Source organism: Xyrauchen texanus, chromosome 33, assembly GCF_025860055.1.
Source record: "Xyrauchen texanus isolate HMW12.3.18 chromosome 33, RBS_HiC_50CHRs, whole genome shotgun sequence".
NCBI lineage: Eukaryota > Metazoa > Chordata > Actinopteri > Cypriniformes > Catostomidae > Xyrauchen > Xyrauchen texanus.
In genome coordinates, this window is record NC_068308.1 from 3,279,418 (window position 1) to 3,297,683 (window position 18,266).

The 18,266-nt window shown below is 40.8% G+C and overlaps 1 protein-coding gene across 1 annotated transcript in view; it reads left to right on the forward strand.

Annotated features, from left to right (window-relative positions):
• Positions 1 to 18,266, forward strand: part of ghdc (GH3 domain containing) — a 47,420-nt gene that overhangs the window by 28,491 nt on the left and 663 nt on the right. The window contains exons 4-10 of the mRNA XM_052102782.1: positions 9,967 to 10,161; positions 10,384 to 10,503; positions 11,153 to 11,450; positions 15,301 to 15,490; positions 15,629 to 15,700; positions 15,815 to 15,948; positions 18,117 to 18,205. Of these exons, the coding sequence (XP_051958742.1) occupies positions 9,967 to 10,161; positions 10,384 to 10,503; positions 11,153 to 11,450; positions 15,301 to 15,490; positions 15,629 to 15,700; positions 15,815 to 15,948; positions 18,117 to 18,205 (1,098 nt within the window). The remainder of the gene's footprint in view (positions 1 to 9,966; positions 10,162 to 10,383; positions 10,504 to 11,152; positions 11,451 to 15,300; positions 15,491 to 15,628; positions 15,701 to 15,814; positions 15,949 to 18,116; positions 18,206 to 18,266) is intronic.

The window sequence follows — 18,266 nt, forward strand, 5'->3', positions numbered from 1 at the left end:
ATGCGAAGAGCTTCGCTGAAGAGATGAAAATTAGGGTTCCAGCCTACGAACTACGCTTATATGCACTCTAGTCACGCCCATTTTGGCGGGCTTTGATGCAGTGAGCGCGCGGACGCCTCTCATTGGATGCTGAGTTCAGCCCAAGCTCGTCTATAGGCTGCAGCAGTTGCCGCAGAGCAACCTATGAGCTCGCTAGCTAGCCCGCTCAAGGTCTGCAGCTGCCGCACTGCGTTGACAATGGATACAAAAATTAAGGATAATTTTTTGGCTTCAATATCTCAGAAAAGATGAATCTTTCCCGTAGCGTAAGCTAGCTTACGCAATACGAGAGAACCTCTCATAAGAGAACTGCTTTTATTACAGAGCAGGCAAAAGTACAAAAGGGCAAATCCAGAGAAGAGTAGTCGTGGGGGGCGAAAAGGTCGAAGCCGGGGAATCAGAATATGGCAAAGGGGCAAATCTACAGAAGAGTGGTCAAGAGAAGCGTAAGGTCGAAGCCGGGGAATCAGAATATGGCAAAGGGGCAAATCTACAGAAGAGTGGTCAAGGGAAGCGTAAGGTCGAAGCCGGGGAATCAGAATAACTATTTCGAATAAGACAAGCGAGTTGAATAGACAGGGGAAGCTAGGGGAACACTAGAGCTGGCAAAGCGAAGGGGTAAACTAAACAATAACCAACAAATGTGAAACGAAAGGGCAGCGTATATATAGGGGAAAACGAACAGTGCAGGTGAAACTAATAATCTAGTGATTGGGACGAGTGCGGGTGAAACTAATACTCTGGTGATTGGGAGCGAGCGTGAGAGCCAGAGGGGGCGGGGTGAACTTGAGGATCAGAGTTTGTTACATTGAACCTTTCCCTCATATCACTGTATCTAACATTATTGTCAAATCACATAATTTTCCATATAAAATCAAATAAAATCAAAAGAAAATAAAACATTTTAGAGATATGCCTTTAGCCCACTTAAAAAATTTAAACTGAGAGCGAGAGGGAAAGAATTTTGAGGGAGAGATTGCACTCCTTCACACTGTTGTTACAGTTATTCCCTTTTTTTTTTCTTAGAAAATCACAATAACACTGCGATGGACTGGCGACCTGTCCAGGGTGTCCCCCGCCTTTCGCCCAATGTTAGCTGGGATAGGCTCCAGCCCCCCGCGACCCTGTACACAGGATAAGCGGTTGACGATGGATGGATGGATGAATCACAATAACACCTTTATGTAATTCTACACCAGTGAGAATAGTGATAAATGTAATTTAATGAAATAATATTCAAATATATTTCATTATATTATCTGCTTTCAACATTTCCTATTTTAAACCATCTTCAAGAAAACTTCTAGAATTTCTACTTCTCTTATCCCTTCCCCCTTCGCGCAATGAAAATAATGCACATTTGTATTCAGACCATTGAGAAATTTACATTTTTGTTTTTAAATCAATAAACCTTCTTATGATTACTTTCTCCCATTTCTTACTCTTTCTCAGGAGAAGGAACTTTTATTATGTCAAATAAACCAACATAAATCACCTTTTTAAATTAACAGAAAATAAATTAAAGATTTTAAACAAAATAAAATGGTAAAGAGGCACAATGGAAGTTCAGACAAATCTCTTGTGTTTTGCAATAATTGATCAGTAAAACATATTAAATCCCTTTAATTTCTCACAAGTATTATTCTTCTATATTCTAATGTTTTCATCATTTAACAATATGATTTTTCAGTTATTATCCTCTTATACTTATCAGCATTTCATGATAAATTATTCAGTTAAATGGCAGAAACAGATGTCGCTGTGCATAAACTGTATACCTCTAAAATTTTATTTTCATTGATTTAACTCAAAATAGAAATAGCTTACTAGAAATAGACACTTAATTAACTCCTTGTAGTACTCATTAATCTTTTTCTTTAAATTTAGGGGAGTAAACAATCCAATATGTAACTCTTACTTTGCCATTAAGTTTTAATATTTAACCTTCACATCAACAAATTAGCAATTAGATGCTGGATTTAAATTTAGACCCTCAGAACAATTTAGACATGGATATTGAACCCATGGTTGGCAGTTGGAGAATCAAACATCCAATTAGTCAAAAATGACTGAAATCAACGTATCAAGAGAAATTTGAATCCACAATTGAAATGTCAATTCAGTAATGATTACCAGCATTCATGATATTAGGAGGGCCAATCATAAAACAACCCACATACTGTATTTCTCAAATCTTTTTTTTTTCCTCCGGACTTTCTCCTGCAATATAAGCTTCTTCAATAAATCATCTGGCCCAGCAATCTGCAATGGTGAGAGACTGGTTCCAGAATGAGTTATTGAAATGACTTACACAATGCTGACAACAGAAAGGGTAAAACATAGTTAGCATTCACAGCACACAGAATAGGCACATGAACATGAAGTTATTTATGATATTCAATTGAATCTTAATGTTTTCTCCGTGGGTTTTCACCTAGTACCAATTACCAGTTTTTCCTTAGCATTATCAATATTTTTTCAATCAAATACACCACATATTGTGACTTATTTCAATTTTATCTGGCATGACTGGTCAGAGAACAAACCCAAGAAAAACCTCTCTAAGCAAATTTGAACAGTAGAGAACATGAAATGATCTAAATTATTCTTAAATTTATTTTCTTTAATTCTAGTCTCAGTGACAGCTTTCAGTGTACCCATGATCAACCAATGCCTACACTGTATATATAAAACAAGAAATTAAAGAAAAATATCTAATCTTAAAAGAATCTGCTATCTATCTTTTCTAAATTCGGGGCGCCCCTTTGTTTGAGTGGAGACATCAAGAGAGACTAGATTTTTTAGCACAGGGTATAACCCTGTTCCTCACTCTCTCCTTACAGAGTGCAGGATCTGTTTCTATTAAGGTCTCACTCAATCTCTCCATTCAGACATTCCCTAGCAAAAATAATAAACGCTATCTGTCTTATTTTAGTTGGTTGATCAAGTTGACACCAATAAATTTGCACACACATGTACATTGTTCCCCAGATATATTTAAACACATCAAAAAACAAAACATGTAATCATGGGTTCTTATGTTTAAATATCAAGACTTATAGTGTTTAATTCAATATTGTTAAAAATGTTATTCTCTCATATTGGACTAGACAGAACATAAAACGGACACATGAATGTTACAGTTTCACATTTAAGATTTACTTTTCATATTCCAATTTCAAAATCCTTCTTTTTAATTTCCCTTTCCCATTTTCTGTGGCTTTGATTACTACTGGCCTCAATAAGAGAAGTACCATCCACATTCTTCTAAAGTATTTGGAGCTGACCTTGGGAGCTGACCTTTGGGGTCGCATATATGTATTTAAAAAAAAAGACCCTACTATTTTACCCTCCTCTGCATCCCTCAGTTTTTCTGGCCAGTCTTATATTCCTTAGTGAATTAAAATTTTCTAACGGCTAGAATCAAAATCAATGGAGATCTAACCAGTTCATTCATTCTGGAAAGAGGAACGAGACAAGGGTGTTGTGCATCGCCGCTCCTCTTTGCCCTGTTTATAGAACCTGATATAGTGTTTATAGTCAACTGATTAGGCAAAGGTTCGATATAAAAGGGGTAACAATGAAATCTGGGGAGCAAAAATTGGCCCTATTTGCTGACGATTTATTGATAAGTATAACATAGCCTACTCAGACACTCCCAAAACTGATGAAATGATTAGAGGAATTTGATTCCATTTCGGGTTATAAAATTAATATCAATAAAACTCAAATATTAAAATTTAACTATGACCCACCAGCCTCAATTAAGACCAGGTACAATTGGAAATGGGAGGCTGATTCCATTAAATATTTGGGTGTTTTATTACCTAGGGACTTCTCAAAATTGTACGACATCAATTATGGCCCATTAAATTCAAAGATAAAATCTGATATACAAAGATGGAATGTTATTCCCTTCTTAAGTTTAAGTTCCCGGATAGAGTCAATCAGAATGAATTTTCTTCCACGGATGTTATACCTTTTTCAATGTCTGCCAGTCAAAATACCATCTAAACAGTTCTTAGAATGGGACAGATTAATAGCAAGGTATTTGTGGCAAGGGAAAAGGGCCAGAATTAAATTTAAGACAATGCAACTAAGAAAAGAGAAGGGTGGAATGGGCCTTCCTTGCCTACAGGATTACTACCATGCAGCCCAACTGAGACCTTTAGTCTGCCTGTGTTCACCAACTTACACTGCAACATGGAAAGAAATAGAAAGTACGATGTTAAACGTAATTCCAATGACAGCCCTACTAAGTGATAACAAATTACTAGAAGAACAGGAAATCCCAGACGATTCTATAACAGGTAGCTCTCTGAAGTCCTGGCAGGCAATAGTTAAAATTTGCAGATTAGGAGAAGCATCCAAAATTATGAGATGGTGTGCCTATGATTCAGACTTCGCACCAAACAGAATCGATGGCAGATTCAAGATATGGATCTCAAAAGGCTTAACTACTTATCAATCATTTATCTACAAAGGGACATTGCAGAGTTTTGAAACCCTACAGAAAGATTATGGACTGGGAAAAGATTATTTTTTTAGGTACCTGCAAGTGAGGCATCACTTTAACGAAAATCTTGAAGGGCTGTTAGGAACAAGTGGAACAGGGTTCCTAGAAGTATTTTTATCAATAACCAAACCCGGACCAAGCAACAAAATTATCTCCAAACTATACAATGCTATACAATTATCTAAACAAGAAAATACAGAATACATAAAGAAGAAATGGGAAAAGGAAGTAAAAGTGATGATTACACGGGAGAGCTGGGGGAAAATATGCCATTTACAATGGTTATCAACTGGGTCAAACACATGGCGGGAGTTTCGCTGGAAAAACATTGCAAGATTTTTTATCACACCCATTCAGAAACGATACCAGGGCAGCGGAGATGCCTGTTGGAGACTTTGTGGATCTAATGGAGCCAACCACTTCCATGTTTTTTGGGACTGCCAGACAGTAAGACCTTACTGGGAAGAGATCCACAAACATATAAACAATGTATTTAATGTAAACATTCCATTTAAATGTGAAACTGTATATTTGGGCAATCTAGGGTATGAAACATGGAACATCAATGATAAAAAACTGCTGGCGATACTATTGGCAGCCAGTAAGAAATCTGTTACAAGGAAATGGTTAAAAGTAGACCCACCCACCATTGATGAATGGATTGAAATTGTCTATGAGATTTACAGTATATTATGGAAAAGTAAAGTTGAAAAAGAAAAGTTTTATAAGATTTGGACCAAATGGACTGAGTATGTAAAACCAATTAGATCTGATTTCATTTGACTGTACTTGTGCTTTGTGTAGACCTGCCCTCTTTTTATGTGATGTTTTCATTACCTGAAGTGGTGAGCTACCCGGTTCTGTTATGATTTGTTATTGTTCCCAACTGAATAAGTAGTAGTATGTAAAAGAAAATTTCAGAAGGGCAATATGTACAATCTCATGTAAACTTTCTGAATTTACCCTTACATATGTACTTGAAAGACCAAAGTTGTAATTAATGTATGTGATGGGTATTTGCTCTTCCAAATAAAAAGAGAATATAAAAAATAATTTTTACTTTTCCTGTTTTTAGTTTTTACTCTTATCTTTTTATTTATTTTTTAACCTTTTAAAATGTCTTTCTAAATCAATTTCCTTATCTTCTTCTAATATATGAATTATTATACCCCATCCATGAATACATTTCCCATATGTTTGTCAATTTACTTTTAGGATCAGTCTTCATCTAGATCTTAGTTTTTTTTTTTCTTCACTGTTTATTTCTTCATTTTTACTTGGCATATAAAATGAACAATTATTATAGCAGCATTAATTTAGATAAATCAATACATTTAAAGAATAAATTAATCTCTTATTTTTTATATGTATTTCCTTCTACTCTAATCTTCAACGGCAATATTTTGAAACTATTTTTCCCATTTCTTTCACCTTTACTTTTTAATACTCAAAGTTAATTTAAGTCACTTTATTATTTATTTATTTTGCTTTCTCATTTCTTTGAGATTTTACACAGTGGACTTCTAGATTTTTGTCTTTCCACTGGAGTTTTTACCTTATGTAATATAACAACACTTATCTTAAATATAACCTTTGTTTAAATTCCAATTACTTAGTTGACTTCAGTTAATGCAATACACTGGACTCAAAGCTTTATTATTTGTCCAGATAATGTGATTTCCCAAATGGAATTAAGAAACCCAGGAAGGAGGAGGGATGCCCGTCGCAGAGTCCTCGACACTGCCGTCCACCCTGGGGAGCGCCGCTGCCATCTGCTGGGTGACGGAGTAGCCCGACCGCCCGGATGCGGGGTACGGCCGTCGTCCGCGGGGCAAGTGGGGACTGGATACCCCGACCGCCTGGAGCGAGGGAGCCGCTGCCGGGGGCGGAGGAGTGCCCTGCCGTCCCCAGAGACGCGGAGGGGTCGAGGGAGACCGCCGTCCGCGAGGGGAGGAGGGAAGAAACTCTCCGACCGCCCGGAGCGGTAGAGCCGCTGCCAGGAGCAGAGGAGTGTCCCCATTTGCCGCCAGAAAAGCGGAGGCGTGTTCTGCCCCCTGGGGGTCGAAGGTTTGACTCAGGTTCGCCCGGGGTTGGAGCGGCTGTCGTCCGCTTGAGTGTGGAGGATTGTTTGAGGACCACGCGAAGGTGCATCAGAGAACCGGTGAGTGACCTTTCTCTCTCTCCTCTCTCTCTCTCTTTCGCACCGTGTTGGCCTTTTCCCTCGCCTATTTTGTTTTTGTCGTTTTTTTCCCCTCCTGTCTCCTCCCAGGGCGAGGAAGGCGGGGATGACCATGCGGGACGCAAGATACACCCCACCCCAGGGATGGGGGGGGTGTACGTCATGCCGGTGGCACCCCGGCCTGAGATAACGCTGGGTCCCCAATCGGCCTGATGAGGCGCGCGAGGGATAAAGGCGGCCGGTGACGATGGTTTGAGAGAGAGAGAATTACGGGCATGTCCGTCATGTGTGTGTTTATGTTTGTGTGTTTTGGTTTAAGTTCTCATTAAATTATCATTTATATTGACAAGCCGGTTCTCGCCTTCTCCTTGCCCATCCTTTAACTGTTTTACAATTATCCTTCAATAAAGCCGAGTTGCCTGCAATAAAACCACAACAACAACTCACGCATCTCTGGGTTTGGTTCATTATATACAGTCCTCTAACAAGGTGGGGCTACTCCTGTGCTTTAGCCCTGGTCAGCTTATTTTGAGAAGTAAAAAGCCTCACCATATATTTTCTCAGCAGTCATGAAAGCACACATGTAAAGCTATTCCTATTTCTGCACACACCTTCAAATAGTCACACATATGTTGAGCACACATTCCATCACGTCCACAGACCTTTACACACACACAGTAAACTGCATGTTTGCCCATCAGACATAACTGTGGTACAAATCAACAATGTTTTCATTGATTACACCTGATTAACTTGATAAAAATATACTACACTATCCAGCCTTGCCTTGGCTGCCAAAGATGTTCCGAGACAGCACAGTTATCCGACTCTCCTGCCCACCCACCGTACATGACCCATACGCTTCACTTTGGCGATCTTGCAAAGAATATTTGTTCCCATCATTCTGTTGCACCGCAATCTTCTTTAATGAACTGCTCTGCATCCGCACTTGATAAAAACACCTTACTCTTCCCTTGCCATGTGAAACGAAGTGAGGCTGGATATGCCAGCGTATATTTCACATTGACGCTTCTCAGCATCCTCCGCGAAGCGGTGAATTCCCTCCATTTTCTGGCCAACTCTCTTGACATGTCGGGGAAGGAGGAAATCCTACATCCCTCCCACTCGGTCATTCCTTTTTCTTTGGCCGCTTGTAATACTTTCTCCCTTGCTGATGAACACAGAAACTTAATCAAAACTATTCTTGGTGGTTGATGCGCCCTCTCAATCTCTAACTCTCCATTCGGATCAATACCCAGTCCCTCCGATACGATTTTATACACGCACTTGATCATTCCACCTGCCTCCAGCCCCTCTTTCAGACCGATCATCCTCACGTTATTGTGGTGACTCCTATTTTCTAAATCTTTGATTTGGTTCCACATAACTTCCAGGCATTTATCATGCCACTCGTCATCACCAACGAGCTTCGAGGTGATGTAATTCCATTGGAGATGCGGCCCTCCACTTCGTCAAGACTTTCTTGGATTGCATGCACCGAATTTTTAAGGTAGGTAACAACCTCTTTGATTGATGACACATCCGTCACTACCACTTGTAAGGTAGAGTTCATTTTACTTATTTCGGATAATACGTTTTCCATATTTGAACCTTGGTCTGTCGGCTGGGGTGATGGTGACTCATGCGCCGGCGAAGTCTGTCTGGTTGTCATGCAGCTCGTCGTTATCCCCTTAAAATATTTAGATGTGGAGGTCGACATTTGCGGTCTAAAGCACTTTTTTTTATTGCACTAGTATTTAATCTCACCAGGGACACTGATTTAGATTAAAGAAATTCGGAGTGAATATGCTTGAATAAATTGAAAATATTGGTGGGCCTATGGAGCTACACATCTATGCTGCCATCATCCTCGGCGGTCCCACGTGACTCCGGAAATGGGTATTTTCAATGCTTTAGCTATTTTCTTATAGCCACTTCTCATTTTGTTTCATGGTGTGAGCACAAGGCGATTTTTATCTGTGTTCTGCGACTGCTTTCGGGACCTTGAATAATGTATAGCATGCGAGTAAGATTGAGATTCTGGGGGCCCCCCTCAGGTGAGATGGTGCCCTCCTAGGGATATGGTGCCCTACACAGACTGCGTATTATGCGTATAGGGAGCGGCGGTACTAGAAGCTACCTTCAGCCTCCTCCATCACACTTTTTGGTTGAGGACTCCGATTCAAACAAATAAGGCTGGAAATTAAAATTCTTCCACTACAAACTCTTCAAACATGTTTTTAAGTTCTGTTCTCTGGTTTGTATGCAGCTATGATGTGTTTTCTGTTGTTAATATCGCTGGTGATCCTAATGAAGCAAAATCATCCATCTCTGTATGATGCATAACTACTGTTGCTCTCGTTCAAAAAGTTGTTCTGCAAAATTCCCATTTTTTTCTGCTATCTAGGGTGAGCTATGGGTAGGTTTAGGAGTTATGTTAGGGTTAGGGGTTAGTATTAGGTTTTGGGGTAAAAGTTGGGTAGGGTAGGGGTAAAGTTAACAGTGTAACTACAAATGTAATTAAATGAAAGTAGTTTAAATGTAATTACAATGCAACAACATGTATGTACAAATGGTTAAGTACATAGTAGTTAAGGTAATATAAAGTGGGTCCAAAAATTCCCCTTCAGACTGATGAAATGTGACTGACCAATGAGATAAGAGCTTATTTCTATTTTGTATTATAGTAGATGCTGCAGCATAATTATGTAAATCATGTAAAGGTTTTGAGTTGTCAAAACCTTTATCATTGATTTAATTGGGTTATTTCGATTTGTGGGAGAGATTTGCAATGTACTTCAAATTCACTCTGTTTATTTCTTTCTTGATTTTTGTTGAATGCTTAGTGTAAGACACTTTTTGCCCTTTTTAGGCTTAGCCTGCTTTTTGCTGCTTGCAGACGTATTTTTTAATGAGTTTGCTAAAATATGCAGATTTTCCAGCTTTCAGGGCCTGCCTGTAGTTAGTGACACTATCGTTACATGCACCGTGGCTAAATTTGTATTCTACCACTTGTGCTCCATTTTAATTTTCTAGTTGATATCTCTCAAGCTTTTTATGTAGCAGAAGTCATTGACTGTGTCCACCAACAGAGGAAAGTTTTGAGTGAGTTCAACTTGTCAAATTGTTGTTGTATTTTCGAGAGAGAAAAATGCACTTTCAAGAGGTGGCATTGGTGGCAAAATCTATTATTTCTCTGCTTGTAAGATTTTTTTTGTTTTGATTTTTGCAGGGTGTCACAGTTTGTCTAGATGTTATGAGACGAACGTTCCCAGCCACTAACAGTCTGCAGAAAACACTGAAGCTCTTTTACTCCCCTACATTTTGTCAGAGTGAGGCAGGAATTCCTATTGGCCCCAACTCCTCAACTCCCGCCTCTTCCAAACACATGCTGCATATGTACAGCACACCAGCACCTGTCTACCAGGTACACTTACTATAGCTCATCTAGAGAAGGGTTCTAGCAATGCAGAAGTCATGGGTTTGATTGCCAGGGAACACACACAATTTATGATGTTATAAAATTTATTGCTGGAATGTACTGTAAGTCGCTTTGTATAGTAGTATCTGTTAATGTGATTTGTAATTTGTTGAATGTTTAACCTTGGATTGCATTTAATATGAATCATTGACATGCGATTGTTGTTAGGTACTGAATGAAAGAGATGCTCTGTATCTGCATCTCCTGTTTGGACTGAAGGACCGTAATCTTGGCATGCTGGAGTCCAACTTCTGCTCTACTGTTTTCTATGCTTTCCGAGCCCTCCAGGTACGGTGGGGTCCAAATGTTAGAGATCACATTGAAAAGTAACAAAACAATATGGCAATAGCATGGTACTTTTTTGGTTGTGTATGGGGCATTTTACAGAGGATGCATTTTTGCGTTAAATTACAATAGCTTCTATGACAAGGGATGCATCTCAGTCATCCCCCTAGTTTATTTTCCTTGATATTTAGACTTGTAAGTGGTAACTGTACTATAAAAACATACTGTAAATTTCAGAACTGAAAACTTCCTCCCCAGTCTAAAAAGAATATTTCTATTTGCCACCCTGCAGAAACGTCTAGTTCTGAAATCCGTCTGACATCACGAAACATTGTTCATTTGTATTTACACATCTCACAACATGTGCCATCACACCTTTGTGGTAGTTCAAGTCAAGATCAGTTCTAGTCGTGCCTATTAGTCGAATCGAATTCCACTAGTCATGACGTCATTCCACTAGTCGACTTCAGGTTGACAGTGTCAACTACGTTAGTTGTAGTCAACTAAATTAGTTAATACTTTTAACCTAAAAAAAGTGACATGAGGTACTGAATAAAGCAACAAAATGCAACACAACGGCAAAAGACACTATAGCGCATCCTGTGTGAACGGCCCCTCAGACTGCATCAGCTTTGTTTTCATGTGCATTTAGGAGTGTTGGAAGGATCTTGTTCTGGACGTGGAGTTGGGAAGAATCAGTTCCAGTCTGAACCTGACGACTAAGATTCGTTCAGCTTTGGAGAAGCTGATGAAACCAGATCCAAAGAGAGCAGCAGAACTGAAGGCTCAGTTTAAGGATGGCTTTGGGGGTATCGCGCTCAGACTATGGCCACACTTACACCTGGTTCTTACTGTCGACTCTGGCTCAAACCAGATTTACGGAGAGATGTTACGGCAGCACTACTGTAAAGAGGTCCCATTCTACTCACCCTTCTATGCTGCAACTGAGGGTGTGTTTATATTTGAATGTATATGTGTCCATTTCTGAGGTGGATAATGACCATTTAAAGTGAACCATTTAGAAGATTCTTTTATCCAAAGTGATTTAAATGAGGAAAAACACAAGTAATCATAAAGGAGTAGGACTGTAACTAAGGATTATTTTGATATTAGATTAATCTTAAATAATTTATTTGATTAATCAGATTAAGAAGCTACATTTTATTTCCTGTATTTTATGAAAATGTATTTATTATGGGGGCCTGGGTAGCTCAGTGTGACGCTGACTACCATCCCTGGAGTTTGTGAGTTTGAATTCCAGGGTGTGCTGAGTGACTCCAGCCAGGTCTCCTAAGCAACCAAATTGGCCCGGTTGCTAGGGAGGATAGAGCCACATGGGGTAATCTCTTCGTGGTTGCTATAATGTGGTTCGCTCTTGGTGGGGCACGTGGTGAGTTGTGCGTGGATGTCGTGGTGGATGGCGTGAAGCACTCCGTGGATGTCTCCGTGGTAACGCGCTCAATGAGACACGTGATAAGATGCACAGATTAATGATCTCAGATGCAGAGGCAACTGAGATTCGTCCTCCACCACCCGGATTGAGGCGAGTCACTACGCCACCATGAGGAATTACAGTATATTGGGAATTGGGGAGAAAAGAAAAATAAAAAAAAAAGAAAATATATTTATTAAAAAACATCAATTATTAAGGGACTAACAATATATTTATCATTATATACAGTCATTTAATATTGTAAAATCATCTGTAAACTTCCATTTTCGCTTGGGCAGGGCAGATTCAATGCAATGGTTCTCTTGCACCGACAACATGCGATTACATGATGAGGGTAAACCATATAAAATGCTTTAAAATCGGCAGACTTTGACTTCAGAGACATCAGTTTGATATCCATTAAAGCTCCACAATAAATTATATTGAAACTGAAACCACATAGCACAGTTTAATATAAATGATTGTGCTCCTTTTCTCTGTTGTGATCGGTTTGATTGACATGCGTGCATGCTTGCTCAGTGAAATTTGATGAAGTCTCGATTGTGGTAAAGACAAACAGTTTTGTAACTAAGTTGTTAAAATGTAAGTTAAGCACGCGAGAGAAACAAATCTCAAGCACTTCAAACCAGCAGCACAAGCACTTCACTTTTCATTGAAATGTTAATAATGTGCCTGGTGTGCTGGAGAACTTAGGGTGTTTTTTTCTTGCTTCAACTTGTCTCTGTAAGTTTTCATGCAAATAAAATTCTACTTCTGTAAAGTGACATCACTGAGCTTTTCCATGCATTCCACACATATCCAACTAATCGAAAATTAAATTTGTTGTCGATTATTGTCAATATTTTATTAGTTGTTGCAGCACTATTAAGGGGCCAATGGCATTTGGCAATGGCTATACTGAATCTGGAGCAAAAGTGTAAATGTGATACAAATTTGAGTTTGAGAAAAGATAATTTCCTTACTTCAATAGGAAGAGGCCAAGCGACGATCTGGAGGTCTTCCTTGAAATTTTCGAGAAAACCGCGGAGGTTTGGAGGTGGCCTCCTGATCAGTGGGTGGCCCGCCTATTGCCCCTGCTCTCCGGAGAGGCGCAGCTGGTGGCACAACAACTCCCTGCCGCAAGCCTCCTGGATTTCAACCACCAAAAGAAGGCCATCCAGCAACGGGTCGGTTGGACTCCGGAGCAGAGTCGGCAGCTCTTCCGCTCATTGAGCTTTTGGATGGATGGCCGCCCATTCGCTTTAGCTCTGTGACGCCTGCTGGAAATGGTTGCTGGTGGGGGGAACCCGCGACGTCATGGAAATGGTCGAGCTGGTGGTACTGGAGCAGTTCGTCTTCCAACTTCCCCGAGGCATGTCCAAGTGGGTCCACTGCCACCACCCGGCATCGTTGGGCTGGCAGAGGACTACATGGTGGCGTGGAGGCCCTCCCAGACCCTTGGCCCAGAGGACCCATTCCCTTGTCTGACCTTAGAGCAAAACTCCACAATTTGGGGCAGGTAACACAGGAGAATTTGCTCCAAGCACAAGAACGTCAACGCCAACTGTACGATGGGGCACTCGACTACGGGAATTCGTACAGGGAGATAAAGTGCTTGTATTACTGCCCACCTCGACCTCCAAATTACTCTCCACGTGGCAAGGACCCTTTGAGGTCACATGACGAGTTGGAGATCTTGATTATGAGGTTAAGCAAACGTATAGGAGAGGGGCACGTCAAACCTACCACCTCAACCTCCTCAAACCATGGAGGGAGGCGGTACCTGTAGCCTTGGCAACGGCAGTTTCGCTTATCCAATTGATAAGTTAATTGATGAGTTACTCGATCGGTTGGGCGCTGCTCAATTTTACTCGACGCTGGACTTAACAAAGGGTTATTGGCAGATCCCAATGTCCCGAGAAAAAACTGCTTTTTACACACCATTCAGATTACACCAATTTGTGACGCTTCCGGCATATGCCGCCGCATATCTAGATTACATCATAATATACAGTAATGACTGGCAGCGGCATATGCAACATCTGAGGGCTGTCCTGAGAGCGCTGAGACAGGCGGGACTCACGGCCAACTCGAAGAACTGTGCAATTGGGCAGGTGGAAGTTAGGTATCTGGGGTTCCACTTGGGTCACGGGCAGGTGCGTCCACAGGTTGACAAAATCTCAGCGTTCGCAGCCTGCCTGGCGCCCAAGACCAAAAAGGGGTAAGGCAGTTTTTGGGGCTGGCTGGCTACTACCGAAGGTTTGTGCCTAGTTATTCTGATTTCACCAGCCTGCTGACTGATTACTAAAAAGGGGGCTCCTGATCCGGTCCAGTGGACAGAGTCGTGCCAACAGGCCTTCCTTAAGGTAAAGTCTGCACTGTGTGGGGGGCCGCTTTTACTTGCACCTGATTTCTCCCTCCCCTTTATTTTGCAGACTTATACATCTGACAGGGGGCTGGTTTCGGTGCTCTCACAGGAGGTTGGAGGGGAGGAATGGCCAGTGCTATTTATTAGTCTCAAGCTCTACTTCAGGAAGATAAAATATAGTACCATCGAGAAGGAGTGGCTTGCGATTAAGTGGGCTGTTCTGACACTCCGCTACTACCTGCTGGGGTGGGCCTTCACCCTCTGTTCCGATCACGGCCCTCTGCAGTGGCTCCACCGCATGAAGGATACTAACGCGTGGATCACCCGTTAGGATCTGGTTCTCCATCCCTTTAAATTCAAGGCCAATTCACTGGCCAATTATGAATGTGTCATCATCAGAGCTTGTACAGCTGCTTTGGGGCAAGTGTAGCTTGCTTATCTCACCCCACTCTCGCAACACTTTGATGGTATACATGAGGATGAAATTCAGATTAAATTTCTAACCGGCACACATTGTATCTAGCCAGGCGTCAATCGGTCTGCACAGTGCTGCATGAAGTTGAACACACCTAATGCTTCCCTCCAGGAAACCTTGAAGGTGTTGCCTGTGAGGTAAGACTCAAGTGAAGCAATGAAGAGCAGTTCCTGTGATGCCCAAGTCTGAGAGGGGGGACAGGAGGATCTGGTGATTCAGTAGACAGGTCTATTAGGTTAAGGACGGATAATTTGTTGTTAGCCCTTGCCTGCTGCAAGGGGAGTAAAAAGCTGCAGTGTTTATTAATTTGTTGTGGTCTCAAACATGCATGTGCAGGTTGTGAAGAAACTAGTTTACTATCAATAGGTCTGGTCCTCAATGGTGAGAGATTATGTTAAATGTTCTGGTTGTAAGGGAACTGTTTACTTTGGAAAATATTTATCAGTGCAGTAAACTTTTAAGAATGGCTTTACAGCACTCACCCTCTTCTTTTCCCATCTGAACAAGTGCATGTGTTTGTTGTAGGTTTGATCGGTGTGAATCTGTGGCCTCTGCAGGAGAGTAGACAGTATCTACTGTGTCCTCGCTCCATGTTCTGTGAGTTTATCCCGGAGGAAGATCTGGATTCAGAACAGCCCAACACTCTCCTGATGGAGCAGCTTCAGGAAGGACAACGCTATGAGCTGCTGGTCACCAACGCCTCTGGATTATTCAGGTCATAACATGTTCCTGCCGACTCCACATTTACTGCATTTTCTTTAAAGCTTCATATTGTAATTTCTGCACCAATAACGGCACCAAACAGAATCCCCTAATCTAAGTGCCATTGAGGTGTTCTTCTGCATTTTTCCAGGTATCGCATTGGAGACGTTGTAAAAGTAGTTGGGTTTCATAACCAGTGTCCAAAAGTGGAGTTTCAGTATAGGTACGGTAAGGTTTAAGTTGAGTTATGACCTTATAACATGTAATCAACCAAATCCATAAATAACAACAAAAGATTTCATTACTGTGTTTATGTTAACATGATAATTGTGTTCAGACGTGGTCAGATGTTGAGTGTGCGTGGTGAGAAGGTCTCTGAATCAATGTTTCTGGGGGCTCTTCAGAAGGCAGTGACGCAGTGGCCCGGGGCCCAGCTCATTGACTACAGCTGTGTTGAGAGTGGCATTCTGGGTAAAGATTTATTTTCTTCATCACAAGATTTGTAATCAAAAGAATATTCTGGGGTAAATACAATATCTCAATTAATAGCATCTGTGACATGTTGTCGATTAACATAAAAATAAATTATTTGTAGTAATGCTGGCGATGGAGCAAGGCATTGCACTGGACTAAAAATACACAGACATGTAAAAATATAGCAACAAAACTTAGACATTAAACATGGTAACATGAGACTAGTGATAAAATCACTTACTGGCCTTGTCTGTGTCTTGTCTATGTTAACTTCTGTCATGACCTTGTAAATCCGGTAAATTTAGTAATTTTGGCACAATACACAGAAGGTTACCAGAAAGGTATGTGACTGATTGTCTATAAAGCACTGTTTACATGTAGCAAACTCCACCCACATAATTACATCAGTAACAAATAACCAGAAGTTTATCAACTAAAGTACTTATTAACATAAGTAGTAGGGGTAAACAGGTTGTAACACAGTTGAAGGATGGGCAAGGAGGAGGCGAGAACCGGCTTGTCAACATAAATTATATTTTAATGAGAAACTCAAAAACACATAAACAAACACACATGACGGACATGTCCGTAATTCTCTCTCTCTCGAACAATCGTCACCGGCCGCCTTTATCCCTCGCGCGCCTCATCAGGCTGATTGGGGACCGGGCGCGCGATATTCCGACCGGCCCCGCCCCCCTCCGCTCGACACAGGTATTTATACAGATTTCCAGATTCAATTCTGATAAATATTGTTTTCAAAAACTATGATGTCTTGAAATTGCATATAAAATATTGCATATACACTCACTGAGCACTTTATTAGGTACATCTGTACACCTACTTATTCATGCGTTAATCTAATCAGCGAATCATGTGGCAGCAGTGCAATGCATTAAATCATGCAGGTATGGGTCAGGAGCTTCAGTTAATGTTCACATCAACCATCAGAATGAGGGAAAAATGTGATCTCAGTGATTTAGACTGTGGCATGATTGTTGGTGCCAGACGGGCCTGTTTGAGTATTTCTGTAACTGATGATCTCCTGGGAGTTTCTCGCACAACAGTTTTCATGAGAGAAGATAGTGAATGGCCAGACTGGTTTGAGTTGACAGAGGGGCTACGGTAACTCAGATAACCACTCTGTACAGTTGTAGTGAGCAGAATAGCATCTCATGCACAACAAGTTGAACCTTGAGGTGGACGGGCTACAAGAGCAGAAGACCACGTCGGGTTCCACTTCTGTCAGCCAAGAACAGAAAACTGAGGCTGCAGTCGGCACATGCTCAGAATGATTCTCAGTGTCGGCGGAGTTCCCAGTGTATGAGCGGTACTTCACACATGCATTTAAAGATCATGCAGCTCGAATGCAGACTAAGATTGCAGCATTTCACGGTTTAATAATGACTTGATTTTAATTTGAATAATTGTGCATTTCAGTGTAAAAGGAGTAACAGAGCACACGCTCAAATATGCGTGCTAGCATTTAAAAGCAGCCGTGTGTCAGTCTGACAGCCCGCTGAGACCGAATGAAGTCAGTGCTCGGTACTACACAAACACTGGTATTGTGTCATCTTTTTTATTTTAGTACCGACTTGGTACCGAAGTACCGGTACTTTTGACAACACTAGCACCACCTATTGTAAAGGCATGAATGTACTAATGGTGAACATCTGCATTGCTTTCTATGTGAAAGGGCAATTCATCTCTGATTCGCCTCTCATAAACACATCACTTTTGGTGTGCAAAGGCCTTTAGGCTGATTCAGGGGACAAATTCACTAAATTGCACCACTTTTGCGGGGTGGTATTTCATCGCAAAAATCTGTATTTATTAACTAATGACAATTTAGTTAAAAAAGATGCTGTCACTGCTATTTAAAGTCATTGTCATTCCTTTTGCAAAAATGCTTTATATGTAAATGATGCTCATTAAAGATTGTGCTTTATTCACAAAATTTGGGGTGTGACTTGTCATCTCAGTCATACTGAGTTATCTCTATCTCTCTATAATCAACGGCATGTGGTGCGTAGATCTCAAGTAATTACTCCTTAAATCTTTAATCAGGTTGTTTGGTCTCTTATTATTTTGTAAGAGCCCTTAAAGTAAAATATATGCATCGAAATCTGCATGTAACCGTTTTAATCTGTTGTTTGTGTTTGCTGTAGGCGATGCATCTGGAGTCGCTCAACCACATTATCATGTGTTTGTTGAATTAAAAGGTGTGAGGAACCTTTCAGAGCAACAAAGAGACAAGGTCACTATATTACAGCTCATTTGAGAACTTTTTAAATTACTTCACTCTTACTCTTAATAAT